Source organism: Vipera berus (assembly GCF_964194415.1).
Source record: "Vipera berus genome assembly, chromosome: 1".
NCBI classification, from domain to species: Eukaryota; Metazoa; Chordata; class Lepidosauria; order Squamata; family Viperidae; genus Vipera; species Vipera berus.
In genome coordinates, this window is record NC_138202.1 from 25831520 (window position 1) to 25852279 (window position 20760).

The window sequence follows — 20760 nt, forward strand, 5'->3', positions numbered from 1 at the left end:
CCACTTTTGGAACCTTTTAGCCTTTTACAAAGGAGGCAGTTACTTCCTTTGTCCTTTTACTCCAGAGGAAAGAGAATCCGTGGCAAAATTGTGTTTAATGAAAAGGACTAGGGGGTGACATGACAGCTGTGTTCCAATATCTCAGGGGCTGCCACCTGAAGGCAGGACAAGAAGCAACAGATGGAAACTAATCAAGGAGAGAAGCAACCTAGAACTAAGGAGAAACTTCCTGACAGTTAGAACAATTAATCAGTGGAATGACTTGTCTCTGGAAGTTGCAAATGCTCTAACACTGGTGGTTTTTAAGAAGAGACTGAACAGCAATTTGTCTGGAATGGGATAGGGTTTCCTGCCTGAGCAGAGGGGTTGGACTAGAAGACCTCCAAGTTCCCTTTCAACTCTGTTATTCTCTGTGTGTCAGCTGCCTTTATCTTCTGTCCCTCCTCCTGTGGCTGCAGCAACTTTCACTTGCACAGTGTCACAGGAAATACCATGGCTCAGATTGTTCATAAATATCTCACTTTCTCAATATTTAACGCATACTTTTACCCCTTTCCCCCTTTCTTCCTTTCTTTCATTAGATTTTGATACAACTAGTTCCAGAGAGACTCTTCCCAAATGCCCTGGATTGAAACTCCCATCAAGTATTACTGTATTATTAGCCACGCTGGCTGAGCATGAGAGTTGTGATCCAATATATCTGAGCGAGGAAAAAGGAGGAATGCGCTTGTCTGAAAACGGTGCAGGGTCTCCTGCTTGAGCAGAGGGCTGGACTAGAAGACCTCCAAGGTCCCTTCCAGCTCTCTTCTGACCGAATCGTGATGTTGAAAAGGCCCTGAAATCCCAACGCATTTGGTAAAGAACAGAAAGATTCCCATCACCCCTAACCGGTCGGGAGTGATGGGGGTTGTATTCCGAAGTCTACTGGTGGGTTCTCCGTCGGATCCAACTCTCCCTTCGACGGGAGGGAGGGAGGGAGGGTGAGTCCGGCTCGCGCCCCTCCCTCGATTTCGTCCGCTCCCAGCCGACTTAAGTTTGGCCGCTCGTGGCGTGGAACTGGACGGGAAAGAGCCGCACGAAAACTTCGCGGAGGCGGGAGGGGGCGGAGGAGGAGGAGGCTGGCTCTGGGGAAGCCACACGGGGGGCGGCGGCGGCGGCCTCGGCGATCATGCAGAGGAGCCGCTCTTTGCACCAAGCTGTGGAGAAGGTGCGCCGAGGAGCCGCCGTGCAACGGCCGCCAAGAAGCACAGCAGACTGGCCCGCGCTGCAGGCGCGGCAGGAGACCCAGCCGAGTCCAGCCTTTGACCCAACGCTCCGCGGCCGACTCCTCCTCCTCCTCCTCCGCCGCCGCCTCGGCCGCTACCCCCTGACGAGCCCGGACGGGCGGTCCGAGCCCCTCTGCATGGATGTCAAGGCGGCGCCCAACGGGGTAGCCACCATCGAGGACCGCATCCTTCGGATCACCGGCTACTATGGCTACTACCCCGGCTACTCCAGCCAGAAAAGTAAGGAGTAAAGCTGGGCAATTGGCGCGTGGCTGCTGCGCTGCGCCAGGGTTGCGGGGTGGCTCGCTGGCTGAGGTAGCGCCGTTTCCCTCCCCTCCCTCCCTCTCCCCCCCTCCCACACCCCGTCCGCCTCCTCTAGCGGGAGGCTCCAGTTTCATCCGAGGGGGTCTTGCGGGAACCCTGCGCACAACTGAGCCGCCGCTTTGGGGAGCAGGGAAACGTCCTCGCTTCTTTTTTAACCCTCTCGGTCCCTGCGCGACTTTGCTGTCGCTCCTCCAGAGATGGGTCTTTTTTTAAAAAAAAACAAAAAACCCAAACCACTAGGCCAGCGTTTTCCAACCTTAGGAACTTGAAGATGCGTGGACTTCAACTCCCAGAATTCCCCAGCCAGCATAGCTGGCTGGGGAATTCTGGGAGTTGAAGTCCACGCATCTTCAAGTTCCTAAGGTTGGGAAACGCTGCACTAGGCTGCCCTCTTGCAGCGGGTAGGGCAAGGCGGGGTGGGGATGCCGGAGAAGGGGTGGTGGTGGTGTAGAAGGGAGCGGAGGACGGAGAGAGGAAGAGGTGCCGAGGCGCCCCGTTTCCACGCTCCGCATCTGGGCTGGGAACGGCCACTCGCCACGAGCTGGTGCGTGGTTTGCCGCGGAGGGCGGTCGCTTCTCCTCCCACCTCGTGCGAAAATGGGGGGCTCTGGCGGGAAGAGGTGATGGTGGGGGTGGGGGTGGGGGTGGGGCAAGTCTTCGTGCTTGCGTGCGTAAGGGCGCGCGGGTTTGAAGGAGCAACCGGGGCGCCCCGCGAAAGGAGCCGCGCTGTTTGCGCATCTGCACGGCGAAAGTGCGGGTTGCAGCTGCGCCTGCGAGCGAGAGAGCCCGGATCGCGCGCAAGCTGGAGGATTGCTGCATCGAGTCTTGCCCGGCAGGCCTGTGAAAGGGATGGATGAGATCGCCGGCGGCGTAAAGAGGCAGTAACGCTGTCCCGCGGTCTTCGTTGCATGTGGGAATCAGGCTACGGTTCGCTGCGGTTCAAAGACGACCAAGCAGAAAAGGTGTCACAAGAGAGGTTTAAAACTGGGAGGCATGGAGGGCATGACTAGAGGGAGATTTTTTCCCTATGATTAAAACTTGTTTAAAAGGGATTGTAGAGAGATTCCAAGTAATGGTTGCAGGAAGGGCAGCGGTGTGGCTAGCAAGAGGAAATGCCTTCCTTGCTGGATAACCGGTGTCCCATTTTAAGTTTCTGAAATAAACTTAATAGTATGTTTCCCATGTTCAGTTGAAGTGATTCCTAAAAGGAGAAAGGAGGGGGACACGGTCCATTGGCCCCCTTGTTTGGAAAACCTTCTGGAGTTTCAAATAGAAAATGAAGTTGTCCCTACAAAGCATGCAAGCATGAGCACATGGAGTGATGGCCACTCTGTTTGATGGCTTGAAGGAAGGCTGATTCACAGATGCAGAGAGCAGTTTATTTCTGACCGTTTGCTGTGGCTGCTAAATGGAACAAATCATGTGCAGAGGCAACAAGAGCCTTGGTCCTCCTTTCCCACCACCAGTGCCAAGCCTTTCCTTGGATCGTGGCCAAAGTATTCCTCTTATGTGGCTCCTTAAGTTTGCGGCAATGCAGCCTTCCTATGCATATTTCACATATTTCCAGGTGGTCTATTTGATTTAAGCATTTATACTACCCTTTTTTAGAAAGGTAAGAGCAGAGAACAATCACCTGTCAAGTGTAAGAAGAATGTTACTTCATGGTGACAAGTACACATCAAAAGTTACTTCATTGGCTTCCACAGCTGTGCTTCCTTCAGAGAAGCCCAGGTCATCCTGACTGGGGATTTGCATACTTGAAATACAATAGGCTTGGAAGGCATTGAATTGGTATCATATTTATACTTATATATTTAAACATATAGTGGTCTAGGAATATGGAGAATTGGTTTCTTCAATCATGATTATTTCATGGTCATATTCTTTAAGTCCTTGACAGTTTTTCACCCCACCACATGTACATTCTCCAGAGGGATGCCGGAGAACATCTGGCTGTGATAAAGATAAGTTCTTCCACACTTTATAGGGGGCACTGAGAATGAACATCAGCTTCTAGGTCAACAAAGTAATGGATGGTTCAGGAGCCCTTTTGGCATTTTAGAAACTTCATTTGAGTTGGGATGCATAAGGGGCAAGGTATTGCTCCCCCACAATTATGGGATATTTGGTACATTCCTACTTAGTGAGTCCCCATGGATACCCAATGGGCAGCTTCTATCATGTATTTTCATATGTTCTTTTCATAATGAATCCTCTTATTTGGAAGATACAGAGCTTTTACTTCTGTAGCCCAGAGCCAGTTCTGTGGACCCAATGCCTTCTTATCTTTCCTATAACAGATCAGTTTTCCTGAAAGTGGCTGGGATTGAGCTGAGCATCTTATGCCTGCAGAGCATGTACTCTGCCATTGAGTGATGGTCCCTTCCCACACTAGGACAGTGGTAGAGGGGTGTCTATTGTCTGACTTCATACTCGCAACATCATCTCTTCTGGCTCTGCAAAATGAAGACATGAAGCAAGAGAGAAAACCCTCCAAGATTTGCACAGGTGTCTTGAGGATAGATTTTGGGGCAAAGGCCCAAACTCTGGTATAATAGAAAACATTTTGAAGGAAGTGAATACATTGTTGTTGTTGTTAGTTGCGAAGTCATGTCCAACCCATCGCGACCCTATGGACAATGTTCCTCCAGGCCTTCCTGTCCTCTACCATCTTCTGGAGTCCATCTAGGCTCACGCCTACTGCTTCAGTGACTCCATCCAGCCACCTCATTCTCTGTCGTCCCTTTCTTCTATTGCCCTCAATCTTTCCCAGCATTAGGCTCTTCTCCAGTGAGTCCTTCCTTCTCATTAGGTGGCCAAAGTATTTGAGTTTTAGCTTCAGGATCTGGCCTTCTAAAGAGCAGTCAGGGTTGATCTCCTCTAGGACTGACCAGTTTGATCGCCTTGCAGTCCAAGGAACTCGCAGGAGTCTTCTCCAGCACCACAGTTCAAAGGCCTCAATTCTTTGGCGCTCAGCCTTTCTTATGGTCCAGCTTTCACTGCCATACATTGCAACTGGGAAGACCATAGCCTTGACTATACGCACTTTTGTTGACAGGGTGATGTCTCTGCTTTTTAGTGTGCTGTCTAGATTTGCCATGGCTTTCCTCCCAAGGAGCAAACGTCTTTTAATTTCTTGGCTACAGTCCCCATCTGCAGTGATCTTGGAGCCCAGGAAAATAAAATCTGTCACTATCTCCATTTCTTCCCCATCTATTTGCCAGGAATTGAGAGGGCCAGATGCCATGATCTTGGTTTTCTTAATGTTTAGTTTCAACCCAAGTTTTGCACTCTCCTTCTTCACCCGCAACAAGAGGCTCTTTAGTTCTTCTTCACTTTCTTCCATTAGAGTGGTATCATCTGCATATCTTAGGTTGTTGATGTTTCTTCCGGCAATCTTAATTCCAACTTTTGATTCATCTAGCCCTGCCTTTCTCATGATGTGCTCTGCATATAAGTTAAATAGGCAAGGCAAATAAGTGAATACATATTACTAACTAAAAGTCTGCACTCATTAAAGTGTGATATACAGAATTTAAATAGCAGCAGTATTGGCGGTCTTTGTTTTGTGGCAGACTCTGGTTTTCTCATTGCATTGACCAGGATGAATTACATACCATTCAGGCTTCTGCTTCTCAGGTTCAGGTACGAACATCTTGAGGTAAAAGGAAGTGATCAGAGTGCTGGGAAGAGAAGTTTGGAAAATCAGGGCAGTCATTACAAATTAAGAGTAGGTAATCTGGTGCTCACATATCCCTCTCTTGGTACTTGCCAGGTTCCTGTTCCCCCAGACCTCATTATTATTGTTATTATTTAGATTGTTTTGAATTCATCATCTTGCAAAGCAAAGTGTCAAATTTTAGCATCATCTTTATCTTAAGAATGCCTCTGGACTTCATCTTAAGGCATCTATTAAAAAAAAGGTAGGGAACTGCAATCTGTTAATTAATACTAGTAGCTCTCCAGGGGGAAAACCCCTCCAAAATTATTCTGGGATGGTAGCAATAGCACTTAGACTTATATACCGCTTCACAGTGCTTTACAGCCCTCTCTAAGCGGTTTACAGAGTCAGCATATTGCCCCCAACAATCTGGGTCCTCATTTTACCGATCTTGGAAGGATGGAAAGTTGAGTCAACCTTGAGCTGGTAAGACTCGAACTGCCAAACTGCAGGCAGCCGGCAGAGAGCATCACAGTGGTAGATTCAAGGACTTGTGAGGCAGAATATTACTTCTTTGCTTTCTGAGTGATGGATTATTTCTAATTTAGTTATGCACAATAGAGCAACCTTTTAGTCAACAGATAACTCTATTGTGGTAGTCATAGGGATGCCTGTCCCATAGCACCTCTTATGTGTGGTGCCTCATAGTTCTACTCTTTCTCACACCTTATATAGAAATCTGTATTACTATACATTCATTCATTGATTCATTCATTGATTCATTCATTCATTCATTCATACATACATACATACATACATACATACATATATATACATACATACATATCCAACACACCTTCCTCCTCCTATTTTCCCCACAACAACACTGGGAGGTAGGTTGGAGCTAAGAGAGAGCAACTGGCCTGAGGTCAACTAAGGCAGGACTTGAACTTGCAATCTCCCAGTTCCTAGCCTAGTGCCTTAACCACTAGACCAGAGGTGTTGGACTCGCAATGTCACATGACATGTCACAACGTATCGTGACTTTTTTGCCATTGCCAGCAGTGGGGTGGGTGTGGTTTCGCTATGATGCATCCAGCCCGTGGGCTCGCAGTTTGACACCCCTGCACTAGACCAAACTGACTCTCAGTTGGGATGAGATTATTTGATGGTATGAGGTGAAGTATTGTAGGGAATAAGGAAGATGACTTTGATGGAAATAATGCAAAAACCATTACCTAGGCAAAAAAGGCTGGAGCATTTTGGGTATCTTCTTTGAGTGATGGCTGCATTTTGAAGAATAGGTGGTAGCCATGACTTGCTTTTGGACAACTGCATGTTGTGTACCCAAGTTTTGCAAAACTTGGGTTGAAACTAAACATTAAGAAAACCAAGATCATGGTATCTGGCCCTCTCAATTCCTGGCAAATAGATGGGGAAGAAATGGAGGTAGTGACAGATTTTATTTTCCTAGGCTCCAAGATCACTGCAGATGGGGACTGTAGCCAAGAAATTAAAAGATGCTTGCTCCTTGGGAGGAAAGCCATGGCAAATCTAGACAGCACACTAAAAAGCAGAGACATCACCCTATCAACAAAAGTGCGTATAGTCAAGGCCATGGTCTTCCCAGTTGCAATGTATGGCAGTGAAAGCTGGACCATAAGAAAGGCTGAGCGCCAAAGAATTGAAGCCTTTGAGCTATGGTGCTGGAGAAGACTCCTGCGAGTCCCTTGGACTGCAAGGCGATCAAACCGGTCAGTCCTAGAGGAGATCAACCCTGACTGCTCTTTAGAAGGCCAGATCCTGAAGCTAAAACTCAAATACTTTGGCCACCTAATGAGAAGGAAGGACTCACTGGAGAAGAGCCGAATGCTGGGAAAGATTGAGGGCAATAGAAGAAGGGGACGACAGAGAATGAGGTGGCTGGATGGAGTCACTGAAGCAGTAGGCGTGAGCTTAAATGGACTCCAGAAGATGGTAGAGGACAGGAAGGCCTGGAGGAACATTGTCCATAGGGTCGCGATGGGTCGGACACGACTTCACAACTAACAACAACAAATGTTGTGTACCAATTGTGTTCCTTCCTGGATTAGGAGGCATGTGCATGGTCACTCATGCTTCGGTCACCTTCTGATTAGATTATTGCAATGTGCTCTACATAGGGCTGTCCTTGAAGAATATCCACAACCTTCAATTGCTCCCGAATGCTATGGTAGAGGCAGTTATGGATGTGTCTCCTTATGCCTGTGTTACAACTTTGCGAACTGCATTTGGTCGCTGATGGCAGAAAACGGTTATTAAAGGAAATGAAGATTTAATTTAGCCAAGCCATGTCTGTAGGCTTTCTGCTAAATCTAGGCAAGGAGTGCAGTTAAACTATCCTGTGTTAGATCTCTGATATATTGCCTGGTCTCCACTGGGAAGCCTGACACAAGAAATAGTTGAGGTAGATGGCTTGACAGCCCTCTACAGCCTATGCAGGGCTCTTTCAGGTCACAGAAAGCCTTCATTTTTGAAGCGGCTTCAGAGAACGGTCTTTTGAAGCCTCTGAAAATTTCACAAAAGCACGGCCAGCCCCTGTTCTGTGATTTTCTGAAGCTCTGCTGAGAGCACTCCTCATTCTTGCATGGTCTTTGCAGCCTCTGAAAATTATGCGAGATATGCTTTTGAGAATAGTTGTTGTCAGGTGTTGGTGAACACTGGTGTGTCACCCAAAACATTGTGGCATGTCACTTTTGACAGATGGGTTATAGGTTTGCCATGTAGGCAATACCAAGCTAAACAGCCCAGATAAAATATCTATTCTGCATAGAACTTTTAGCCTAAGGCGTATAGCAGGGCTCTCCAACCGTGGCAACTTTAAGACTTGCGGACTTCAACTCTGGAAGGTGAAGTCCACAAGTCTTAAAGTTGCCAAAATTGAGGACCCCTGACCTATAGGATTCAGTTTTCCATCCTGGGTTTGGATTAGTGTTAGATCATTCATCAGCAAGTGAATGACCGGGGCTTTTGTATAGTGTGTGTGTGTTTGTGTGTGTGTGCGTGCGTGCGCCTTCCAGAGAACTACGAGCCAGAAGGCAAGCAAATGGTTTTGTTGAAATAGAATATTTCTGCATTGGAAACTTTCAATTAAGACTGGCGCCCAGTGGCAATTGGAGCAGGCTGGTCTGTTGAGAGCAGCAGCACTTTATCTGACCGGGGAACATCAGATGATCTGCTGGTTGCTTTTTTTGCTTGTATTTTTAAAGACAGAAACAGCATGCATCTAATGAAAAGCAATTCCTTTTTATACATGGTTGGGAAATGACCCAATGTAGTTTTTATTGTTTCAGCATGATTTTCTATTTGGCGCAGACTGTGATAGCCGTGGGCATTAACCTTAAACAGATGCTGATTTAAGTTACTTCCAGGGCAAAAAGGAGAACTTAATTTGGTCAGATGGTGGAGGGAAGGTAAGGAGGGGGAAATAGTAAAAGATTGGGCCTCTTCCCCCCCCCAACGTGTATTTAAACTCCAGAAAGAAAAGAAAGGAAACAATTCTCTATCATCATTTTAGCCATTGTCTATCCACTGCAGAATGAAGGCCTCTTCTACATGTTTCCAACCTATACGGTCCTGAGCTAGCAAGGATGATAAACATAGTGCGGAAAGGAAATCAAACTCTCTCTGCCATTTAAATCTTCCTTTTTGTTCCCTGTCATTCAATCTTGCAGCCATTTCCAGAGCAAAAAGTTAGAAATTCCATTTGTAGCAAAAGGTAACAGACTTGACACAAAGGTTAAAGTTGATAAAAGGCGCCAACCTGTGCAGGTAATAATTCCATTCAGAATGCCATTAATAAATAACAGATCCTTTCCTCCACTAGACTGCTACCTTCATCTCTAATGCTAATTAAGTGGGAGAGTGCCGCTCAGTGGGATGCCTACTACAGCATTCCCTTTAGGAGACCCGGTCAATTACACTGCCTAAGGATTCTTAGAAGACGGGTTCTTTCTGCTTGCTTTCAAAGAACAAAGGCAATACTTTTTCTCTAAAAGAAACTATCCAGAAAAACTTAACTCCTGGCCACTCTGAACAGCTGATCTGATTCTTTATATGTACTATGCTTTCTGAAATAAAATTCTCCGCTTCAAACAAGCAATTGTCCTGCATTCTTTCAAACCTGGCTCCGAACAGACCTAATTTTCATTCCAACAGTAGTGAAACTTATGTGTCTTTTTTGGATGGTGAAGCTGGCATCTAAGACTGGACTGTTGCGGCAAACAGTCAAAAATCTACAGGAAACAATGATCTAAGGCAATCTGAAAACCTTCATTTTTTTCCTCCTTCTAGCTATGGGCCCTTAAAGCGGATTCCTGAAGCGCAAGAGGTTGTAACTTCTAAAAAAAAAAGTCTGCAGGAAAGGACACAAATCTAGTAGTCATTTTCCCCAAACCTCTTTTAAACTGGCCGAAATCTTTTAGATGTTCCACTTGAACGGAGACTTATCACCACCTCATCTCAAACTCTAGACAAATTTGAGAAGGAATGGGCCTTGAATTTTCCAACGTGTAATTCATGAAAAAGCTGTCCAAGCTTTACGATTTTAGTTGTTGGGAGGATTGTCAACATTTCTCCTTTGCTTCTGCTAGAAGTTAGGGTGGCAGCTTGGTAATAGCCCATCCATTTCAGGCAGAAAGTTTAATATTCCATCTTGGCAGTCTCCAAGCCGAATGGCTCTCAGTAGGGATGTGCATAAAATAGACAGTAGGTATTGTTTGAAACCTGGAATAAGCCATCATGTCCTGAAAGTTTTGTTGCGCCATCTGTTTGGCCCCAGTAGAGCAGAACAAAACCAGGAGCATTTCAGTTGTCCTCAGTTTTGAAACGGAAAAAAAATCCAGAGGATTTGGGTAATAAAACATCTGCAAGAAAACAACCAAGCTCAGAGAGTGCCAAGGATCCCTCATTTCAACCCTGAGCTACAAATATTCTCCTTTATTGATCTTAGAGTATTTTTTTAGTTCTTCATTGGGTTCCCTTCCCCTTCGTTTCCCCCTCTTCCTCTCAACACTTCCCGGTGTGGAGTATCCCTCTGTCCTCATCTTCTCTGGGTCCTCCTTCCTTCCCCTTTTCTCCCTTCATCCGCCAATGTGGTTGGCTTTTTCTTTCCTTGAGAACTTGAAGATGTGTGGACATCCGCTCCCAGAATTCCCCCGCCAGTTTGCAATTCATGGCAAAATATCTGAAGCTCTTATGTTTTGGTTTGGGTATGAATCACCTGAAAGCAGCTGTTGCAATTGTAATTGACCAATGAAGGAGAGTATCTGTAGCTCAGAGTTGAAAGGAGGGGTCTTTGGTGCTCTCTGATCTTGGTTGTTTTCTTGCAGATGTTTGGTTGTTTTCTTGCAGATGTTTCATTACCCAGACTAGTTGTTTGGTTGTTTTCTTGCAGATGTTTCATTACCCAGACTAGGTAACGTCATCAGTGCTAGACAATTGTGACTGAAATCCCTAAGAGTGTCTCTTTCCTTAATCTGGGTCAAGTTCTGCTGGGGATATTGTTCTTTATATTCTATTACTAAGAGAAACTTTTTTTTCATCTGGAGAAGAAAGGACTTTTTTGTGGTGGCACTCCTACCACTTGATATCTGTTTATTTTTTACCACATTTCCCTATTATAAAATAATAATGGATAATATATAATATCTATATTGCCATAAATATTTTAATCTTTTATTGAGAGAGCTTTCAAGGTCCTTGGCTTAAATAGACTGATACTTTGTAATATTTTTTTGATTGTTAAATATATCACCTTGAATTCCTATTTGGAATAATTATATGCCGTTAAAGCAGGTAAATAACTCAGTTGGTGGACCAGGAACGCCCCAGTTTTTCCACTTCACAGGTCATCTGTTTTTTTTCATTCTTCCTACTTCACTGCCAGTTTATACTCTAATACTGTGTCTGTGTGGTTAGATTGTTTTGGGTTTGAGATTTTTTGTTTCAGCGTGTCCTACTTCTATATTTATACACAATTTCATTTGTCATTTTGTCTCCTTTTTCATATTTTAGATGAACTTGTTTGTCAACATGGCCTGCTTGGTTTTCATTATCTTGTTTGATGCCATCCTGGGTCACCTAAGTGTACCTACCTGATTTCAGATTGTTGGTAAATAATTGCAGTATTGATACAGGGAAAACCTCTTATTCTTCCAACTGCTGAATGTAATGTTCTGCTACTCCTGTTTGAACTAGTTATGGATCAATTTCCTTAGGAACTTTGCAAAGAAGTACAAATTCTACTGTGATATGCAGAGTGAGAGCAATTGTAATGGAGCCAAAGTCCCAAAGGTGCTTTTTCCAAAGGGCAAGTAGACTTTCTTGGGTTTTCCCTTGAAAACGTTTCACTTCTTATCCAAGAAGTTTCTTCAGTTCAGAACTGAAGAAGCTTCTAGGAATGAGAAGTGAAACGTTTTCAAGGAAAAAGTCAAGAAAGTCCACTTGCCTTTTGGAAAACCACTTTTGGGACAACTATGACCTGGGTGATTGAGAATCTCTATAGATAAAAGTGGCCGAAGATTTTTCAAGGGGGACTTTTATGCACCCAACAAGCAGCAACTATGTTGATGCCATAAGAATCAATCCTCAAACATTATAACATGTGCACTACAATGTTATCTATTTATTTACTTTGTGCACTGCCAAATGCTGCCATAATTTAATAGAGAAATTAAAAATGGCAAAGAAAAGGAAGCAGAGATATTCGAACTATTGGATAATTTTATTCTGGGAAGAAAGATGCTCAGATGGGATTAACCTGAGCAGGAATATAGGTGTTTTTGTCTTCTCATATCTTCTGTGGCCACCAAAACAGAATCCTCCAGGTGACGTTTTCCTAGCAGACTATGGAATATGGGGTTGTGTGGAGGGATGTAACCTACTGTACTTCCAATAACAAATCTAACTATGGACGGCATCACAAGATTCTCAGAGCACCATAAAAAAGTCTTTCTTCTACACATTTTGTTTCAAAGAAGCACTAGGTGATTATTTTCTAAATTATACCATCATGAATGGACTTGGAAATATGGGTTTTCAGTCTCAAGGGATGAATAATTATGGAGCAAAAAGCAAGGCATAATCATAAATCAGCATTTCCCAACATGGTACACCTGATTGGATTGAACTAAAGTTAACCATGGACCGTGTGAACCAGAAATGATAGGATTTGTAATCCCAGATATCTGGAGGACACTAGGCTGGGGAAGCAACTTTCTATTTTAATTGGGGATAGGCGATTGTCCTGCATGCTATTTTGAGAGACCATGAGTGAGATTCAAATTTTCACATTGAAATTCCAGAAGGCTTTCACCAGAAACAAATAACAGTCTCAGAGAAAAAAAGAATGCACACAAGGAAGCATTTTTCCTATTTCATTCAAAAGATTCAGGATATCTAGATTCCTGTAGCAGCCTTTAAATAATGTCAATATTACCCTTTCTGTGACGTGCAGCTTTTCTCCTAATCTTTTATTCCAGGCATACAGTCTTTATTTTCCAGCAGTTTCGTAAGAAGATCTTCATTGTTTTGACAGATTTGTAACAAAGTATTTCCTCTTCTCCTCACACTATATTTTCAAAATCTAATAAATTCATTTGGTCAGTTCATCATATCTTTAGAACATGATGTTTTAAAGAAGCCAGTGCTGTATTTAAAATTGAGGATGGGAGCTATTCTTTATGTAAAACATGGTCATGCACCATTGAAAAAAAAATATATGATTAGTTCCCTCGATTTGTGGTGACTTGATTGAATTAAATTAGCTTATACTGTACACTGGATAACATTTCAGAGATTGGTTGGAATTTTGATAGACTTCAGCTAGTCACTAGGATTTTGTCTTTTCTGTGTCCTATCATCTTGCATTGCTTCTCTGATCTTATGAAACTGCTGAATTATTCAGTTCAGTGACGACTCTGCCTTGGATGCTTTGCCTTTCTGAGGGAGGTGAGATTAACTGGGGACATGACCGTTTTATGGGGGAGATCCAGGCAACAGAGTACTCCTTGCCATACACATTTGTTGCACAAGAATGACCTGGTTATCTTTTAGATCGTGGCTTAAAGAACCATGCAGGGTTCTTCAGGGTTTGGATGAAACTATCATTCAGTAGTTTGTTGCTGTTTTGTCTTCTTATTTCCTGGGTTCATATTGTTTCTGTTGAGTCCACATTCATTATAGCGTTCATTTATTCTTCTTGTTTTTCTCTATTTTTCTTATTTTATCATACATACTTCTTAAATACTTGATCCCCATTGCATTCAGCTTGCTTTTATGTTTCTCTGAATTCTCATTTCCACATAAGAAATTGGGCCAGAGCACAGCCATTTTCATTTTTGGAGAAGGGTTCATATCTCAAAACAGGAGACATTTAAGCCCAGCCAGTTAATCATGCTTCCCCCCCCCTACATTAATGAATGCAAAATCAATTTTATTTCTTATCTTCATAATTCAGTTAGTCCTTGATTTACAACAATTGGTTTAGCGATCAAAGTTACAATGGCACAACAATGGAAAAAAGTGATTATGACTATTTTTTACACTTACAACTGTTGCGGCATTCCCATGTTCATGTGATCAAAATTCAGTTGCTTGGCAGCTGACTCATATTTATGACAGTTGCAGTGACCTGGGGTCATGCGATCCCCTTTTGTGACCTTCTGACAATCAAAGACAATGGGCAAGCCAGATTCACTTAACAACCATATTACTCACTTAACAACTGCACTGGTTTGCTTAAGAATTGTGGCGAGAAAGGTCATAAAATGGGGCAAAACTCACTTAACAAATGTCTCACTTAACAACAGAAATTTTGGGCTCAGTTGTGGTCGTAGCTTGAGGACTACCTGTACATCGTAAACAAATCCCTAAAACCAAATGTACATGGACTCTTTGGACGTTTCTAAACTATTTGTCCCAGAATCTTTTGCTGTCACCAATGATGGCCAAAGTGTCTGGGAACCTCAGTGTTCCCCCCCCCCCGGTTCATTCTTGCCTTAAAACATGGCCTCTTTTCAAGGAAAGGGTTAATGGAAGCAACCGAGCTTTGCCTTACATAAATGGAGAAGACCGAAAGCATGAATCCATTTATGAAATGATCAGCTGGAGCTCTATTTTCCATTCAAGTAAAATATTGTAGTACAGGGCAGTCCTTGACATACGACCACAATTGAGTGCAAAATTTCTGTTGTTAAGCAAGACAGTTGTTAAGCAAATTTTGCCCCATTTTATGTCCTTTCTTGCTACAATTATTAGGCGATTCGCTGCAGTTAAGTTAGTAGCACATTTATTAAGTGAATCTTCCTTGCCCATTGAGTTACAAAAGGTGACCACATGACTGCGGGGACACTGCAACTGTCATAAATATGAGACAGCTACCAAGCATCTGAATTTTGATCATGTGACCATGGGGATGCTGCAACCATCACAAGTGTGAAAAATAGTCATAAGTCACTTTTTTCAGTGCCGTTGTAACTTCGAACAGTCACTAAATGAACTCTTGTAAGTTGAGGATTAGCTATATTTACAGTGTGTCTATCCAACTTTAATATCTAATTGAGGAGAGCTGACCATTTTCCTAATTCATGCATGGTTGAATTGGTTATAAGATTAGGATTTTATTCCAAACCTTTGGCTGCAATCTGCTTTCCTAAAATTTAAATTGATTAAATGCACATTAAAAAAATAAAATAAAGCAGGAGATGCTTCAATCACAGCATCATAGCCACCATCTTGACTTTTTTGTCTATATTCTTTGGACAGCCCTGCTGTCCAAAATGACAGCAAAGAGTTTATGTTTTCCAGTTTCTTTGCTACCGTGTTGTGGTCATTTGCATATTTGTAATTCAGGCCTCATATCCAAAATAAAACAAATCTAACCAAGATTAAAACCAGCCAGGTTTAGTGCCGTGCATGAAAGCCACGGTTAGATCTTAAACAAGCAAGTGAAGCAGGCTGAGTGAACCCAAGTTCAAAAGTTGGAGTCACTTAATGGGCAACTCCATGTTTATCCTGGTTCCCAGATATTCCATGCATTGGCTGAAATAAACTGGGATTTACAAAAGCTTACATGATAACAAGTTTACTAGTCTCTGATATGTGTTAGTCAGTGCTTTTTTTGTAAAAGAAAAAGGTGCCGGAACTCACACATGTCATACAACCCGCCTTGCCTACCCTACAAGGTTCCATCCAAAAAAGGTGCCGGAACTCCGTTCTGAGCGTTCTATGAGAAAAAAAGCCCTTGTGTTAGTGCAGTCTGATCTCCAAGAGGCTAAGCAGCATGGACCTGATTAATATTTCAGTGAGAAACCCCTTGGAAATTGTAGCTTAGGCTGAGAAATTTAAAAAAAAAATCTTGAGAGCCAATAATTTGATATTGCTGCCAAGAAAATAATATGGAGATATCCCCGAAAACACCAACAATTCCTTACTTTTTCGAACAATACTTAGCATCTCTTGATTTGCTGGCTTATACATCTAATACTTCTAAATAAATAAAGAATGCCACAATACTCAATTATCCTTTGATTTGCCTAGGATAGTAAGATGCCTTCAAGTGTCATGTTTGTTTGTCAAAGGCACTTATTGTGTAATTGAGCAACAGCTATTAAGATTCCAGACTAGTGTTATTGTTTCCCTCTCCCTGCCTCCCTCCCTCTTTCACTCACTCACTCGCTCACTCACACACACACACTAATTAAACTATGTCTTTTTCTGGATCTGGAGTTTTTTTCTGGATCTGAGTCTAATATATGACTGTATTAGATTCTGCACAGCACATGTTACTGGGGAAAAGCATGTAAAGATGTATCCGAATAGGAAGTCCTGGATGACAGGGGAAGTTCGGCGATTGCTGAAGGCCAGGAACTCCGCTTTTAGAACTGGAGATCGGGTATTGTATGGTATAGAAAGGGCGAATTTGAAGAGGGGTATTAGGAAGGCAAAAGCTGTGATAGAGGAAAAATTGAGGATCATCTGAGAAATCATGATACTAGACAAGTGTGGCAGGGGGTCCAGTACCTGACTGGCCACAAATCTAGTAGTCTATCAGTTGTAGAGAGCAGTGCTTCTCTGGTGGAGGAGCTGAACACCTTCTTTGCCCAATTTGAGGTGACACCAGCAGTGGCTCCAGCAGTGCTGCCAGATTTATCGTCGTTACTTCCTAAAGGAAACGTTAGAGTGTAAGAGGGAGAAGTGAGGCGAATATTAAAGGAGATAAATATTAGAAAGGCCATGGGCCCTGATGGAGTGGCTGGTAGGGTGCTGAGAGTCTGCTCGGAACAACTGGCAGAAATCTTTATGAAGATTTTTAATTGGTCTCTGGCCCAAGCCACTGTTCCACCTTGTCTGAAATCCTCTACTATTATACCTCTGCCAAAAAAATCTAATATTGATAGTTTGAACGATTTCCGTCCTGTGGCGCTTACACCTGTCATAATGAAATGCTTTGAAAAATTGGTGCGAAATCGTATTATGGCTTGTTTGCCTGTTGGATTTGACTCTTGTCAATTTGCATATAAGGGAAAGAGATCCACGGAGGATGCGGTGGCCATGGCCTTACATGCTGTCCTGACTCATTTGGAGAAACAAGGGAACTATGCGAGATTGCTATTTGTAGATTTTAGTTCTGCATTTAATACTATTCTTCCGCATAGACTGGTGCCCAAATTATTAGATCTGGGGCTCCCGCCATGCTTATGCAGGTGGATATTAGATTTTCTATCAGATCATTCCCAACGGGTCAGGATGGGTTCTCACGTCTCTGCGGATCTCAGTATAAATACGGGGACGCCACAGGGGTGTGTGTTGAGCCCGCTTTTGTACACGCTCTACACATATGACTGTTCCCTATTACCCCAGCAATAAGATCATTAAGTTTGCAGACGACACAACGGTGGTTGGTCTGATTACTGCTGGGGAAGGGGAGTCAGTTTATAGGAAGGAGGTTGAGTTGCTGACAGAGTGGTGTAGGGAAAATAATTTATTCCTCAATTTAAAAAAACAAAAGATTATTGTGGACTTTAGGAAATGCAAATCGAACATTCATCCACTTATTATTGAAGGGAATTGTGTGGAACAGGTCTTGGTGTTTCGATTTCTGGGAATGGAGTTAAGAGATGATCTGACATGGGGAGCAAACACGAAAGTTGTGATGAAGAGAGCACAGCAGAGGTTATACTTCTTGAGAATTCTCAGGAAGCATAATCTCTCAAAGGACCTGTTGTTGGCATTCTACCACTGTACCATAACCTATGGTCTGTGTGTGTGGTTTGGGAGTTGTACAGTCAGGGAAAAAACAATGCTGTCCAGGGTCGTAAAGACTGCAGAGAGAATAATTGGGTGTACTCTTCCTACTTTAGATCAAATCTATGCCTCCAGGTGTTATAAGAAAGCTGTGGAGATTGTGCAGGATTGCACGCACCCCGGAAATGATCTCTTTCAGCTTCTGCCTTATAGAAGGAGGTATAGGGTCATAAAGACCAGGACCAGCCACTTGAGAAATAGTTTTTATCCAAAAGCGGTTTTGGCTTTGAATGCAGCAGAATGCAGTTTCTGAGAGAACTTCTGTATTTAGTTTTTAGAGTGTTAGAGTCTTTTTAGGGGTTAAATGTGTATATGTGGGGTGGGTGGTATGTTGATATGTATTTTGTTGTTTTTGTTGGGTTTTATGGGGTTGATGTGGATTTTTCAATTTCGTTGTTCTGTATGGGACAATGACAATAAAGATTATTGTATCGTATTTAGGTTTGAGGTAAGCCATAACAAGGCTTTTGTTTTCTATTATTTAGGTTGCCACTTGCAGCTGAAACTTTTTGTGCTGATTTAGCAAATTGCTTGTGATAATGACCCAAATGCATTACCTTTTTTTGAAAAATATACAAAGTTTGTGGACGAAGGCTTTTGTCACACAAACCTTTCATATGCCAACTAGTGAACTCCAATGCAGAAAAGAGGTATAAATTTGAAATAAAGGGTGAATTTAGATCAGGAAGAATACAATGGCTGTTGCCAAGCACTTAAATTTTGGTGTGACTGTGTGAGATGGTTGTACGTCTGAGGACTGGTTGTAAGTCACTTTTTCAGCACCCTTGTAACTTCAAATGGTTGTTAAAGGAAAAATGGCAAATCAAGGATTACCTGTAATTGTATAAGGCTCCTGCTAAGTCAGATCAAAGGTCTACCACCTGACTTCTATTTACACAGTTGCCAGCAGGACAATTCCAGTAAACCACAATGAAGTGTGATTGGTGGCACCTGATGGTAGGATTTGGGAGCAGGTATCCAGGATACCTTTCTACAGAATAAATAGGAAACTCCTCAAATGCAGCAGGGTTGGCTTATTATTTTTTAAAGTAAGCAAAGAAGTCTGGGTTGCCATTTTACCAGTCCACTCAGTGAACCCTAAGTTTAAAATTAAAATTAGACTCTTAAATCTATTCTAAAATGTCCATCCAAAAGGCAACTGGACTTTTCAAGAGGCAACTGGACTTTCTTTGTTTTTCTTTGAAGACATTTCTCATCCAAGAAGCTTCTTCAGTTCTTGGATGAGAATTGGAGAACTGAAGAAGCTTCCCTAGATGAGAAGCGAAACATCTTCAAGAAAAAACAAAGGAAGTCCAGTTGCCTCTTGAAAAAGCACCTTTGGGACAACCATGACTGAAATGACTGGGAATCCCCATAGACACACTAAAATGACCCGTCACTGACCTGAAAATAAAGAGGCACGCTGGCTGAGGAATTCTGGGAGTTGAAGTCCACAAGTCATAAAAGGGCCAAGTTTGAAGAACCTTGGTCTACAGTATTAACCCTAGAAGTCAGATGTTCTGTTTAGCTAATCCCCATTGATTGGCAGAGTGATCTAGTGAGTAGAATTAGACTTGGATCTAGAACAGGGGTGTCACACTCGCAATGTCATGTGACCCGTCGCAATGTATCGCAACTTTTTTCCCATTTCCGCCAATGGGGTAGGCGTGGTTTCAGCATGACGCATCCAGCCCGCAGGCTGGCAGTTTGACACCCCTGATCTAGAAGGTTCATACCCTTCACATAAGCACTGGCTTTGCCCTTCATGTGCTGTTCAGCACTTTGGGACCACTACTTGTATGTCTTCAAGGAACCTCTGTTTGAATTCCTCCCTTTGACCCATGCATTAGATCTTCTGTGTGATTTAATACAGGGATATGAAAAGTGGTAGTGAACCTGTGACCACTCTCACTTTTGTTTCACTATTCTTCTGAGCAACTAGGAAAGATATGGGAAAAGGCTTCAGAAGAAGGCAAGAATACCAGGACCATACCAAGACCTATACAAGTTTTATGGTTGAACTCAGGAACCTGGTGCTAATCTCAGATCTGGAGAGCCTTGGCATATGGAAAGGGGCTTCAACGCAAATCCCCAGCTACTAATGCCTATTTGTGATCTGCTGAATAAAAAATGGACCCTTGGCCTGATCCAGTGTATCTTCTCTTCTTGTATTGCTATAAATTTCCTCATTTTTCACTGAAAATAACAGTGAATTCAACCACATCTGCATATATGTTTATTTAGTCCTTCTTCCGCTTGTAGCACCTGCATTTCTATTTTATTGTCTCTTCTCACATTTTCACTGTTTGGACTCCACAGGAAGCCCATCCTTCATCTTCTCAGATTTATTTATTTTCATTAAGTTCTGTAGGCTGTTTTTCGGTTGCACTTCTGACCCTTCAAAGGTCAGCTAAAAGCAAATTAAACGAATCTTTCAAAAAGGAAAAAAATGACAGAGGAAGAGATTATTGTATTTGTTTGAAACTGTTCTATTGTAAAATTGATTATATATATAAAATAATAAAGTTGGAAGGGACTTTGGAGGTCATTTAGTCCAACCCCCTGCTTGAGCAAATGGCTGTCCAGTCTCTTCTTAAAAATTTCCAATGTTGGAGCATTCACAACTTCTGGAGGCAGGTTGTTCCACTGATTAATTGTTCTAGCTGTTAGGAAATTTCTCCTTAGTTCTAGGTTGCTTCTCTCTTTGGTTAGTTTCCATCCGTTGCTTCTTGTCCTGCCTTCAGGTGCTTTGGAGAATAGCTTGACTACCTCTTCTTTGTGACAGCCCCTGAGATATTGGAACACTGTTATCATGTCACCCCTCGTCCTTCTCTTCATTAAACTAGACATACCCAATTCCAGCAACCGTTCCTTATATGTTTTAGCCTCCAGTCCCCTGATCATCTTTGTTGCTCTTCTCTGCACTGTTTCTAGAGTCTCAGCATGTTTTTTACATTGTGGTGACCAAAACTGGACGTAGTATTCCAAATGTGGCCTTACCAAGGCATTGTAAAGTGGTATTAACACTTCACATGATCTTGATTCTATTCCTCTGTTAATGCAGCCTAGTGCTATGTTGGTTTTTTTGGCAGCTGCAGCACACTGCTGGCTCATATTTAAGTGATTGTCCACTAGGGCTCCAAGATCCCTCTCACAGTTACTACTA

The 20760-nt window shown here is 42.9% G+C and overlaps 1 protein-coding gene across 2 annotated transcripts in view; it reads left to right on the plus strand.

Moving 5' to 3' along the window:
- Positions 1–1402: 1402 nt before the first annotated feature.
- Positions 1403–20760, plus strand: part of SLC35F4 (solute carrier family 35 member F4) — a gene marked incomplete at both ends in the record, with an annotated part of 167484 nt that continues 148126 nt past the window's right edge. For both annotated transcript variants that reach the window (XM_081339414.1, XM_081339415.1), the window contains one exon: positions 1403–1505. In XM_081339414.1, the coding sequence (XP_081195540.1) occupies positions 1403–1505 (103 nt within the window). The remainder of the gene's footprint in view (positions 1506–20760) is intronic.